At 41.9% G+C, this 13,281-nt stretch overlaps 1 protein-coding gene across 2 annotated transcripts in view; it reads left to right on the plus strand.

Annotated features, from left to right (window-relative positions):
* The window catches only part of VPS8 (VPS8 subunit of CORVET complex), an 88,149-nt gene that overhangs the window by 50,523 nt on the left and 24,345 nt on the right, over positions 1-13,281 (plus strand). For both annotated transcript variants that reach the window (XM_075417683.1, XM_075417684.1), the window contains exons 33-39: positions 3,234-3,323; positions 3,723-3,769; positions 8,733-8,874; positions 9,567-9,656; positions 10,064-10,106; positions 10,873-10,976; positions 12,375-12,453. In XM_075417683.1, the coding sequence (XP_075273798.1) occupies positions 3,234-3,323; positions 3,723-3,769; positions 8,733-8,874; positions 9,567-9,656; positions 10,064-10,106; positions 10,873-10,976; positions 12,375-12,453 (595 nt within the window). The remainder of the gene's footprint in view (positions 1-3,233; positions 3,324-3,722; positions 3,770-8,732; positions 8,875-9,566; positions 9,657-10,063; positions 10,107-10,872; positions 10,977-12,374; positions 12,454-13,281) is intronic.

The following is a 13,281-nucleotide window of genomic DNA, read 5'->3' on the forward strand; positions in this document are numbered from 1 at the left end:
CAAATTCCTCATCTTACAATGATAATAACATTCAGCCTTGGTGCCCTGGCACTTCTGACCTGTGGGAGGATGGGGTCATGACTTCTACTGTAAGGCACAGGCTGTTGCTAGACTTCTCTAGCTAATAATTTTTCCCATCTATTCAACCTCTGTTTGCTTCAGGGGGTGGAAGTATATCTGAAATAGTTGTCCAGTCAATAGACATGAGGAATCCGTAAGATATCTAGTTCCTATAAAGTGGTGTCCCTTCAGGGTGATCTGGAGAGAAGCCAGGAAAATAACTGTGTCTGTAAAAGCAGCAGTCGTTTACTTGCAGAAAACGGCCACAGAATTCCGTATGCTGTGAGGTGGACAAAAAAGTACTAGGTACATTTGAAAGATACAGAATACTTTTAGTCTCTACCAGCATCTGCAAGTAGTGTGTGAGTAATGAGAAAATGGACCAAGAGGGGAAAATGATTCAAAAGACAATATACAAAGAAATCCTGTGAATCCAGCTGTATGACATGCAGCTTGCTGAGCTTGCATCCGCTCTCCAGATGCACTTTCAGAGCCTGTGGGAATTGTTGGGGTGATGGTTGTGGGGTGACTGAGTGGGACTGGCTCATTACTGCCTTATCGGAGCAACTGGGGTTCCATGCTGGGCTTTCCAAGTGGAGCAAACTGCTGTCTGTTGTGCTGCTTCCTTGCATCTGCTTTGTTCTGCTTCTACTGCATCCCTTGTCTCTGCTTGTATGGTACATACAGCCCAAATTGTTTGGCATTAGGAGTGAGTCAGCCTGCCTCTGTAAGCCTTATTCTGTGTCTTTATCAAATCAGAGGTGGGTCTCCTTGCTGGGCCTCTTTAGCCTGAGGCCTTTACAATTGCTGTTCCATGCATGGGTGTCTCGGGACAAGTCAGAAACGTCCTGGATTGCCCTTCCTGATGTTTCTTATCGTGTTTTACTGAATTTGATAAGCTTGTCGTAGGCTAAGACAGCCAGCTTTTCATATTGAGTTGTTTGGGTTTGTTTTCTCAGTCTGGAACCACTTCTTGATTATTGTACAGTGTCAGAAGTACCTGGTGCCCAACTTGTCAGAGCTGCATACTTTTCTGAAGCTGGCAAACAACAGAAAATATTTCTCTCAACTTGTCTGTGGCCATCCTTAAAAACAGGGTTTCCTGCACTGTTCCACCAGCCTTGTAGATAACGGCCAGCTGCTTTTTCCTATGCTTTTGTCAGCTGCTTCCAAAAAGCTGCTGGACAGAGGGTTGGTTCTGTACGTCGCCTTTCCTGGGTGCTGTCACGGACATAACTCTCTCTTTCCTTCCAGCATCTTCTATTTCCTGGGACTGGTGAACAGTATTTACGGTTTCACGTGGCTTAGCAGCTTATTGGCTGCTGTGGGCTTTTGTTCTTTTCCATTGTATTAATCCTGCTCTCAGATGCTCAGAAGACTGAAAATAGTAAATAACAATTTATTAGGGTGGTGCTGGGTTTTCAGGTCTTTGAACAACTATCCTTTTATCTGCTGAAGTATGAAAGTAGCAAACCAGCCTTTTCAGTTGAAACTAGCAGTGTCTAGAGAAGCTTTCCTGGTGACCACATGATAGAGTGGGGTTTGTGATCAGTGCTGCTTATTATTTTCTCCATCGTCCTACACAGCTGTTGTTCCTTGATGTTTATCCTGAAAATAAAGCCTAAGGCTTCTCTTCAGTCCTGGTGCTGTTTGCGGTGGTCACTTTCTGTCCTCAAACCCATGTGCCTTGTGTCAGTACTGTCTCCTTAGGGGCTGTCTGCCTAAGTAGCACCATGTTTGCAAGTCACTGAGACGTGAGAAAGGATGAAAACCCAAGCCAAGCCAGACTTTTTGCTTGGGGGTAGGCTGTGAAGGTCGCACTGATTCAAGAGCTGCAGTCAGTTACAGGGAGGCTGAGCCCATCTCCCTCCAGCTAGTCAGTCCTATCTTCAGCAGTCCTGAAGACTCCCAGGGAGGGTTTGTCCACAGAGAGAAACAAGTGAAGGCAGTCACACTACAGCCTTTCTGCATTCTTCTGCACTGCTGTGGTTAAGATCTTCTGGGCCATTTGGATTGCCTGGGCTTGTGAGATGAAGGGGTTGCGCTCCTGAGCGCTGGGGAAGCAACTAAGAGATGTGGTTCTTGCAGTAAAGCTGTGGGGTGGAGCACCACAAAGCTGCTTTATGTAGAATGTGGTAGGGAAATTTTGATTTGAGAACCTCACAGAATGCATCTTCTATGATAGCTCTTCTTGAAAGAGCTAGTGGAGTAGTCACGCTCTTCCTTGTAACTTCCTATCTTCCCTCTGCACTGGTCTGCTCCTGGCATTGGCTGAATTTGGTGGCTGCTGCATCTGTCTGGAGACCAAGCTAGTGCTAAGTAACTTTTTCAGACTTTTTTTTTTCTTCCAGATGTGTGTTTATGAAATTTTTCTTTCTTTACTGCTATAACAATTAGTTTTGTTTAGTAAAGCAATGTTGTCTCCTTCGTCGGCTTAGCAGGGACTTTTGGGAAGGGCTGCCAGGTACCCGATATTGGTTTGTAGCAGTTGCTTCTCATTTGTCTGGAAGCATGGGTACACTTGGAAGCATTAGGAGCAAAAAAACCCTCATGTTCTGGGTTGTGTAAACTTGTAAGATATGAAACCTTTTAAATCAAGGTTGACAGGATGCAAACTCACAGGCAATGTAAAGAATTTTTTCCTTTTATTACAATAAAGAAATTATTCAGGTATTTTCAGGTCTGGACTGGTACCAGTTACAGATAACATGCTTTTAAACCTCTGGTTTGGTTCGGTTCAGGCCGGTTAAACACTGTTTCTGTTTGACTGAGAAATGCGCTAGGGTCCATTGAGGGCTTTGTTTCCTCTCTGCTGCTGGCTCCTAGTTGGCACTAGCTGGTCTTGTTGGCAGGGGGTGAAAGGCAGTTGCAGAAAATCTGATGAATAATTTCCTTGCCTTAGGACTGAGATGTGGTCTCACTGGGTGTGAAAAGTTTTGCATTCTTGCAAGGCCTGTTGTGTAGTAAAATCATCGACTTTCAAAAATGCCCTTTTACAAACTACCCTTCTAATTTATTTCAAAATCACGTTTTTGTGCGATGGTATTCATTATTTTACAGCTTTGATCTAGGCAAAGATGCAGCTACAGTATGAATGGACTCAGTGAAACTGCGTAATTATATTGCCTATGAAATGAAAAGTAATTATTTTTATTGTGTTTCCCTCTCGGAAGGAGCTGCTGTTGCTGAGCCCGTGTAAAGCAGCCGACTTGGTAGCCATTCACTTCAGTGAGCAGATTGAGAGCATCATTGCAAACCTCCAGGTAAAGTGTCCAACTTCACTGACGTTGGTGCTACTTGACTGTGGGGTTGCCATTCTTGTAAGAAATGATTGCTCAGAGTAATAGTAAGTTGTTGCTGGTTTTGGCCTCTTTGTAGAGTCCTGGCCATAAAAATGTAAGATCTCTGAGGTGCTGGTTGCATCACTTGAAAACACAGTTTTCAGTCTGGAGTTCAGTGTGGCTTGCACTTGGAGATCAGACAGAGCTGTTGCCAGCAGGCGCATCCTCTGAGTATTCTGTTCTCAAGGCAAATGCCCAAACCAGCTTCTTCAGCAGTCACCAGCCATGAGCAGTATTTTCTTCAATGGCTATAGTTCAGGAATCACTGGTTTACAGCACAGTATTTAAAACAGTAGTACTCTGTCTTCTCTTGTTGTACAGGACCAGTTCTTACTCTTCCAGTTTCTGAGGAGTCTCCTTGATCCAAGGTATGTAAGAAAATGAGACGGTTTGCAAACTACAGCTTGAAAACATGGCTTAAAATAAATTCCTTTCAAGCAGTGTATCGATACTCAGCCTGTAGCCAAGTTTAGGGCTTGGAAAAGGTGATTTGCTCTTCAAACTGCCCAAAGTTGAGAAGGATAGGCCCAAAATAACAGTGTTCTGGGGAGTATCCCTAAGCAGAGCCCATGCTGGCTTCCTAACCGGGAGCTGGTGTGGGTTCCAGTACGTGCAATGTGACGCCGCCTCCACGCTGCTGGGATTTTGGGGGTTGCTGTAGCAGCTTCTTTAAGAAAGCTGTGAAATGGTTACCCTGCGACTGAAATGGCCATTTCTTCTGTTCTCAACCCACCAGCTTGATTACTTGACCGAGGTGCCAAAGTTTTAAAGTAAATAAGAAAGCGTTTCGGTCTATTGGCATTTTTTGTTTCTATCTTATTTCAGAATTGTTGCTGTATTTCACTGCAAACTTCTCTTTAACTACTTGCTTGCTCCATCTGCTCCTGTTCTTTCACTGTTTCAGCACTGAGTGTTCTCTTTTCTGCTGAATCAATTTCAAATGCTACAAGACCTTGATTTCATTTATTTATTTTGTAAGGTATTTATATATGCACAGCTTCAATTACCTTCAAGCAATTGTTAATGCAATTGAAAGAGAGATCTTGTTTTGTCAATTAGCTACAAATTTGTTGTGCTTTATGAGGAGGAGGAGTAGTAGGAAAAGGTCAATATTATCTAAATTCAAGTGTCAATGTTTCAGTTCTAGTTGAAGTGGAATAAAAAGCATGCTTTGGAAGCTAGAACCTGGAATTAATCACTTTTTGGATTTTGTTAGGAAGTAAAATTAAAAAAAGACATTAAAAAAAAGACATGTTTTGTTCTTTCCTGAAGTTTTACAGTCCTGTTTCTATGGAAGGTGTTAACTTCCACACCTATGGTGTTCCTTAAAAATGAAAACAAAATCAGCATTTTGCCAAGAAAATATATTGGTTGGGTTTTGTAGGAGAGAAATTAGATGACTTGGTTAATAAATAAATAATTTAAAATATTTTTTTTTAATAGTTAGGCAGCAGTGATACCCAGCTGGATGTTAAGTAGGACTTAGTTTATGCTGTGATATCACTTGCAGCAAGTGAGACCCAATGAAGGTAGTAATTAACCTGGATTTTAATCTTATGCATAGAGTGGCTTCCATAATCTCCGAGTAATAAACATATCTAATTTAGCTCTACCATAATTAGAGCTAAATACAACCATTTCTCCTGTGTTTATCTTTAATCAAAAGCGACTTGTGATGTGTTCAAACCAGTAATAGGAACCAACTTTCTCTGTCTGATTTTCCAAAAGGTCTCTGCTTTTCCCTCCGAGGCTGGTGTTCAGCGTTAGCCCACATGGCTTGTCTCGTCGTGCTGTGTGTGTCTCGGGAAAGCTTACGGACAGTTCCTTTTCCCTCTCTGTTCCAAAGTCCACTCATTCTCTGCATTGCAGTAAGGTGTTCAGCACCCCAAGTAATGGAGATGAACTGCATACTGACTAGATTGCAGTTGCTGGAATACTCAATAAGCAAAAGAGAAGTGGGACGGTTATACAGGAAAATGAACAAAATACTACTAAATACTTTGGATTCACATGTGGCAGTGACTGACCGTAAAGCAGAAGGTCCGGAAGCCCAGGGTTTAACCTATCATTATTAAACTGTGTTGTCAGTAAGAAGTGTTCTGTAGAGATCCTAGATTGCTGGAGGGGCTTTTTTTTCAATAACACTGAAGGTCCTGTGGTCTGGTTTCCATGCTGTGAGGATGTCTGCTTCTAAGACCTATTGGAATGAACTGAACTGTATCCTGAGAGAGGTGGGGAAGGAGGGAGAAGTCTTGCTATGCAAGACCTAATCTGCAGATACATGTCTACTTTGTAGTATATCTATACATAAAATAGTGATTAGGTTCTTCTGAAAACATCTGTCTCTCTTCAGTCATCTGATTGTTTATATGCTTTTTTGAACAAAATTCTTATTAAAATACTCCTCGAACAGTAGATGAGCTTTTAATGTCTCAAATACGAATGATTGCTTTATCATATGGGGACAAGACTCATCATGCTAGTGTAACTATTCTAGTTGGTGGAATTGCATTAGGGATTAATTTGGCCCATTTAATTTAGCTAGAGATTTATTTTAAAGGAGATGGAAGGGGGCAGGGAGGAAACAGGGTTAACAGAAATTGCCTGGGGAAATTAAAACCAAATGTCCGTATGTTTGTGCCTTACAAGCAGCCACAGAAAGCGGAGAATGTAGTGTGTATTGCTCAGCTCATTAATCACAGCCTTTGCTACATTTCTATTTTAAACTCTTAAGGTTTTTTCCTCTTAAAAAAACAACGCAGTGAAGCATGTCTGTTTGCAGTGTTTGTGTATTATACCAACAATATTAACTTATTTAGCAATACAGTGTTCTGTGTCTATAAATAATTAACGGACACCTAAACTTTTAGGTTCTGTTACAATGGCTTTTCTCAGTGACCAGCTGTCTGTGACACTTGCAAGGTTCACTTGTGCCAGGTTTTGTGAGAAACCAGTGATTATCTCTTCCTTTGAGGAAAGAGCACGTGGAGTATGGCAGGGGAGATGTTTGGCAGGATTGTATTAAAGATGAACATAATCACTTTGAGCTGAACAGGACCTGCAAGTTTCAAGACTATTGCTTACTTTTTAACGTTATCGAACTCCAGCTTTCTTTCCATTCTCTCTTCTCTGCATTTCTTGAGTGAAATGGTTAAGGAAAAGGTCAGCTTGCTCATGAAGTCATGACTGCTAGGTGCCAGAGTCATTTCCAGACTAGAAGTTTGTTCTTGTACGAAAAATGTATGACTTGCCTTTTTTCTGATTTTGGTAGACAGAGATAATTTTAGATAGAAAGTGCTGCTTTATTTTAGTCTAGTCGCAGAAAGAGTAGAACACTCCCTCCCTTACAGGCACTGGGAGAGTTTATAGGGTATATGTTGTGGGAAGAGCGGATGAGGAATGCAGGAGGCCAGAATTTAGGCCTCTTGTTTGGTCCTTCAAGAGTCCCTTCTTTATTTGATGTCAGAACACAATAGTTTGGATACCAATTTTTGTACAAGGATGTCCATACTTTGAACACTGTCATCAGTACCTCTGTGAGGCTTTCATTTCTAGGCAAATATCGTTTATAATCAAGTGACTGACATTGTAATCACAGTAAGCTTCTTTTGGTTTGCTAGGGGCACAGCATTCTCCTGGTCTTTCTTGGATGCTAATAATCCTGTTAGCGCTTGTAGCTGCCAAGAAATATAGGATCATATTGTATATCAGACCTTTTTCATCCCATGGCTGTAGGGTTTGCACATCACCTTATCTTCTGCTGACAAGGGATGTCAGTTCAGAAAAGTAACAAAACTAAATACATGCCCTGATCTGTTTTCTTTTCTAGCAGGAGCTTCAGAACAGGTTTAAGAGCCCTGTTTCCTAGACAGGATAAACTTCTGCCGTTTCTTTGCATGATGCATCAATCTAAGAACTGCCACATGAAGTTTAACCTACAGTGGTGGTGAACTGCTGTTCATTTTGAAAGGCTGCAGGTGCTGTTACTCTCTCTAGGAGAGTATCATCCTTTCCATGTTAACTCTTTGAAATCTCTTCCTTCATGTTGCTCTTTTTAAAAATGAGATCGGTATAAAACAATTGGGACATGGGGACAGTAACGGGTGCTGCACGCATTTCTGTTCTCTGTGTTGTTTTCCCAGCGTTAGGAGTTTACTTAATAATGAGCGAAGATATTAGAAAATGGCCACGGCATGAACCACTGCAGTGCCAGCAGCTGCTGCTGTGAAGGAACTGGAGAAGTCTTTTTACAGGGGCATCTTTATTAAATGAGTTTAACTGTACTCTGAGCTTCACCTGCAGAAATTACCTTGGTTAGACTCAGAAGGCAAGCCCTAGTTTGGCCTCCTGAATGGCTCAGGCCAGACAGCACTATCCACAGCCCTAACCAGAACAGAAGTGTGTCAGGTCTGTGCTGCTGAGTGCCTGCCCATCGTGGCAGTGCTGCTTGTGACAGGTCAGGGAGATCACAGGGGCAGGAAGCACGGCAGAGGCTGGAGACTTCATCTGCCTGCGCTGACTGAGCAGATCCTGTGCTGGGAGATGAGGCAGATATCTTTAGTTCCAGCTGAATGTGGTTCTGTAGTGCAGCTGCTTGCAAAACCCTTGAGAGAGGATGCAGCCTTTGGCTTAACAATATGCAGGGTCTAGTTCAAAACCTTACAGCTGGTGATCTGCTCTATCAATGACCATAAAGTGCACAGAGTTATTGCCTCTGCAAGAGCAGCACCGAATTCACCAGTTTTGTTCTGTCTGAGAAGAACAACTAAATAAAAATGAGGATGCTTCCCTAAAAGAAGGATGAAGTCATACCTCAATGAGGTAATAAAAGGGATCATATTCTAGCAGATGAAACGTTAAAAGGCAGATCAAAGAAGAATTTCAGGAGCAATAAGCAAAAAGCAACAAAAAAGCAACAAATTTTTTCTTCAAACATGTGCAGAGAAAGTCTGTTGGACAAATAGATGATCAGCATCTAAATAGATCAGTTGGAGACCATAAGGTTTCACTGAAGAAATTAGGGGAGTTCGTTGTGCCTCTTTGCCATAGAATTGCTGAAGAGCTGTCTGGTGGAATCCCTCTTCGCAGGGGTCTTTGGTAGTCTAATTTATACTGAGGCATCAGTAGAACATGTTGTGGAACAAATGAAATGCCTGCTAACAGACCTCCAGCACCAGTAGCTAGTAGAAACAGCATAATTTGTCTCTTAAAAGAGCAGATTACTGCTGAATTAAGGATAAAAGACAACACAAAATTGAGTAAGAAACTTATTTCCAGCCAAACGGGTGGGCTAGAATTTAACTTGAGTCTCCTGTGCCTTTTTTATTCCAGAGAAGGCATTAACCAAGACCTGATACACCTATCGCCCTGCATTACTGAGCAGTTCGTTGAGCTTCTCTGTCAGTACAGCCCAGACCAGGTTTTGGAGACGCTTAAGGTTCTGGAATACTGCAGACTGGAAGAAACCATCCAGGTAGGAAAGACACGTGTAAGGACAGGGGCTAGGGGAAGCATTCAGATCGGCTCCTGCCTCTTTAAAGTACTGTAAAAGTACTTTAGCCTAGGTTGTGGATTCATTCCTGGATACTCTTCCAATCCATTTCCTACACTGTTTGTCCCCTTGAGGTGCTGAACTGCTCTCCTGCAGCATGGTTAGCTATATTTAATATACTGATTCTGAATTTAGTCTCAGGGCTAATAAGAAGAGGCCATTAGTGCACCACAGCTACTGAATAACTGCAGAATGTGGATTGGCTGTGTTAATGTTGATTAATATGTTGAAGGTGTATGAAATCATGGGCCTGGGGTTTTTGGAAAGCAATGATACCAAAATTGGACTAGCATTGGGAGACCGACTGTTTCTTGCCTTTATGAAAACTTTAACAATAATCTGTCCTTGATCTTGATTTCTAGTTGGGTTTATTTAGTGTTGTTTTGGTTTTTTTTTTTAGTTTTAGTGCTGCTGGTGGCAGTAGTACAAGTTGAGAAATAAACACAGTATAGCTGGTGGGGGGAAGTAGGAGTGCTCAGACTGGGTAACGTGCCTGTGAACACAAGGAGACACAATCCTTTCCGACCATCTGGTCATTATTGTGTTGTGGAGTAAGCAAACACTAGCGGATTTTTTAAGATAGACATTTACCTTTTTGTTGTCTTTTAACTCAGATAACCCAGAAACATCAGCTCCATGAAGCTTCTTCATATTTACTGGAGAAGAAGGGAGATATCCATGGTGCCTTTCTGGTTATGCTGGAGGTACAGTGCACTGAAATCCTGAATGTGGCATTTTGGCCACAGCACGTGCTAAGGTTTAATATTGTCATTGCTTCTCAATTTGTTTCACACTAGAATCCCTAGAAGCATTTACCTTCTGTCAAATAACGATATCTTGAGTTGTCTGCAGACTCAGCAGATCAGTATGTTTTTCTGGCATGTTTTGAAGACCGTTTTCAAACATCTAGTAGATAATAGATGCTGAAATTTGTTTTTCTTAAGAATAATTTTTCAGCTCCTGTTTTCCTTTCCCTGTTTGGAAAGACATTTATGCTATGTTAGTCATTTTGGGAAGAAAATGAGGGTGAGCCTTTGTAGCCATACCTTTTAAAACCACTTCTGTCAATATTCTGCGGGTTTGCTGTTCTGAGTTCTCTCTTTTGTTTCAGCGATTGCAGAGCAAGTTGCTGATGCTTACACAAGATGATGAAAGTAAGAGTTATCAAGCTAAATTCCATTTTCTATTAAAAAGAGAAACACAAAAATATAAAGTCTATCTGTCTGACACCTGGCATTATGAGATCCTATTTCAGGTTTCTAGGTATTGGAGTGATATTCTTTTAATTTATATTCATATGGCTGTGGTAGTTATTCTGATGACACTTCCTTACGCTGTTACTCTGTTCTTGCTAGAGATCTAGAAGAAGCCGTGATGGATGTTGGTTTTGTGTGTGTGGTCAGCTGCCCCATTAGCTTTTTTGATTATGACTGGTACTCTTACTGCCTTACCAGACATGTCTCCTATGTTAGAATCCATTCAAACTCATTACTGAGTTTTAGAAGGCATTCTATATGAACAATGATGAGAAACATCTGTGAGTAGCTTTTTTTGAAGTAAATTTCTCAGAGAAGTTAGAATGTTCTGCCTACAGTAAATGAGTATATGCGCAGGTGCACTGTTCACTAGCCCAAGGGCTCATGGACACTTAATTAAATGCAGTGTCTGTATTTTGTTACTTGATTGTATCCTAAACCACAGCTAAGGGCTTCCTTATTCGATTACGTGAAATGTTTTATATGCCCAATACTGTGCAATTCAGGAAAAGTGCCAGAAATCAGGACCTGTCTTTCTAACTTAGTTGCTACAGTAGTGAACAGATGTTCAATGAACAGCATGATTTTATTTTGCAGAATGATTGGGATTTAACATATCTAATCATTTTTATAACTGCAATTTTTCCTCCCCCAAAAAACTTAGGCTCAGCTGAAGTCCCCTTGCTAGAAAACATTGAAGATACCTTAATGAAAACAATTGCCCTTTGCCAGAGAAATTCACACAGTTTAGACCAGCAACAGCGAGAGGTAAGGTAATAAAAAGATGTATTCACTAAAATCAACAAAGGCCTCCATGTCTCCTGAAACTTTCTCTACACATGCTGCTTCTTTTCCCCATCTATTGGATACCGATATGTCTCAGGCAGTCACTGTTTTCCTCTGCCTTGTGTTCTTCTTGCAGTGGATCAGGTTTTAAACCCACAAGAGAGAAATGCCCCCTTATAAGGGTGAAGAATGAGTCCTGTCAGCAGTGGGGAAACATCCTTTCCCCCATTTTTAGCTTCAGTTGAAATTTTGGCTTGAATGTCAGTCAGACACTAAAGAAGGCGTAGTAAAGTTTGTGGTGGCACAAAGCTGATGCTGCTGTCATTGTGGCTGCAGAATATTGCTGTCCTGAATATGTTCACAAATCCTGAATTGCATGTCAGCCTGGCCTTTGAGGGGTGGAGACAATACAGCTTGCCTGAGCTCTTTCAGAGAGAACTGGGTTTGCCTGTCTCCTCGTGCTGAGGTTGCATTTCCATTTTGCTAACGTCAGTGACATGGAAGGCATCTTGACTCCTGGGATTATGCATAACTTGTGTAACTGAACTCAAAACTGAGAATGTTGTTCCTGTGTCTGAAGAGGTGGCATGTCTGGAAGTCAAGAATTCTGTAATTTCTTCCAAGCGCTATCCAGTGTATGAGGTGACGTGCTCAGTTTCTTCTCTTAAATGATTTTATTGTGCAACAGATAGCTGCTGTGTTTCACTGAAGAGGTGTCTGCGTGCACACCCGGAGTGCCTATGGCCCCCCTGCCTAACTGGATAGGTCTGAGTCGGTGTTTGCTCTCACTCTGGGTCCTGTCCCACCTGCTGGAATTGCTTTCTTGATGCCCAAGTAAGGTTTGACTCTGGTCACCAAGTGAAGGACCGGCTTCCCCAATATAACATTATGCAAATTTTCACAACTCCCTTATACTGCCACAAGAAATGCAATGCCCCTTTCTAGCTGGGATCCATTTACTGTGCTACCCATTATGTAGGCAGTTTCCACACCAGGGTGCTTGCATCTCACGTGGAGAAGTGGCTGGGGACTGAACAGAGTCAAAGTGCGTTTCTTATGTTGTCACAATTCCAGTAAAGAAATAGATGAGAATAGAGAAGAGGGAGAAACAGGAGCCAAAGGTCTTCTGTGCTCAGACTCCAGTGAAATAGTGTCTTACTCTAAAATATCAGCCATCTAGACTGAAAGCAGGTCCCTAAGTGCTTTGATTTGAGGTTATTTCAACAAGTTTGTTCTGTTCCCTGCAGTCATGAGAAATGTAGTTCTCTTCTTCGGAATGTGGAAGTGAGTCTTTAGAAATGGACTCTGGCATTAGCCACAGCTCATTTTTAGTAATGCCATTTTCTTACTGTTTTTTTTCCTTGAATTCCATTATTTCAGGCCCTCTGGTTTCCCCTGCTGGAGGCTATGATGTCCCCACAGAAATTATGTGGCTCTTCACAGTGTCGATACTCCGAATGTAAGTATTTCGGCCTTTGTGACCCCAAATACTAATCAAAGTCTGTGTGCTGTCTCTCCTCCTCTACTGAACGAATAGAAGAAAAGCAGTTTTGATACTCAGTTCCTGAATTCGCTGCTCCTGCGGTAGATCTGAACTGCACTGGCTGTGGGATGGAGTTCTGCCTGGTTGTTTGGTGGGCTGCAGCTGTCAGATCGTTTTTTTAGTCCTGAGTGGACCACAGGTTCTGCTCATAAGCTGATTCCGACTGAGGATGGTCTCTATGAAAAAGCCAAGGTGCACAAGTGTGTACAAAGGCTTGCTAGGCTGTAGGTTGCAGTCTGCACTTTGGGAACTTCTGATGTAATACACGGTCATCTTCCACACCCAGCCTTTTTATATACTTATCCCTGCACCTGTCTACTGTATATAAATTCAGTAGGATGTGAATACACTAGCTAAATTCTCTACTTCGGTTCTAGTGCCCTGAATCTGTTGTGGGTGTCAGCAGCACATCTTGAAAAGCCTCCCTTTATGGGAGACTTAACACTAGTTAAAAGGGGCTTAGATATTGTGGTCTTGGGACAGAATAATGTCTTTTGTTCCATTCCAGCTCTGTGCTCCACAGACATTATAGTTGTGTGTGGTTAAGGATCACAACGTATTACAAGTAAGCATGATGGTGATCATGCTGTCCGTCCTCCATCTATTTCCTTCCTTCCAGTGAGCGTTGGCTGTATCTGGACTCCTGGGGATAGTCTTGCAGAGATCAGTAACCCAGAAATAAAAATCACCTCTCTTTTCTCAACTAATCTTTTCCTCTAAATTCAGAATGTCGCGTAGATTATC

Source organism: Opisthocomus hoazin, chromosome 4, assembly GCF_030867145.1.
Source record: "Opisthocomus hoazin isolate bOpiHoa1 chromosome 4, bOpiHoa1.hap1, whole genome shotgun sequence".
NCBI lineage: Eukaryota > Metazoa > Chordata > Aves > Opisthocomiformes > Opisthocomidae > Opisthocomus > Opisthocomus hoazin.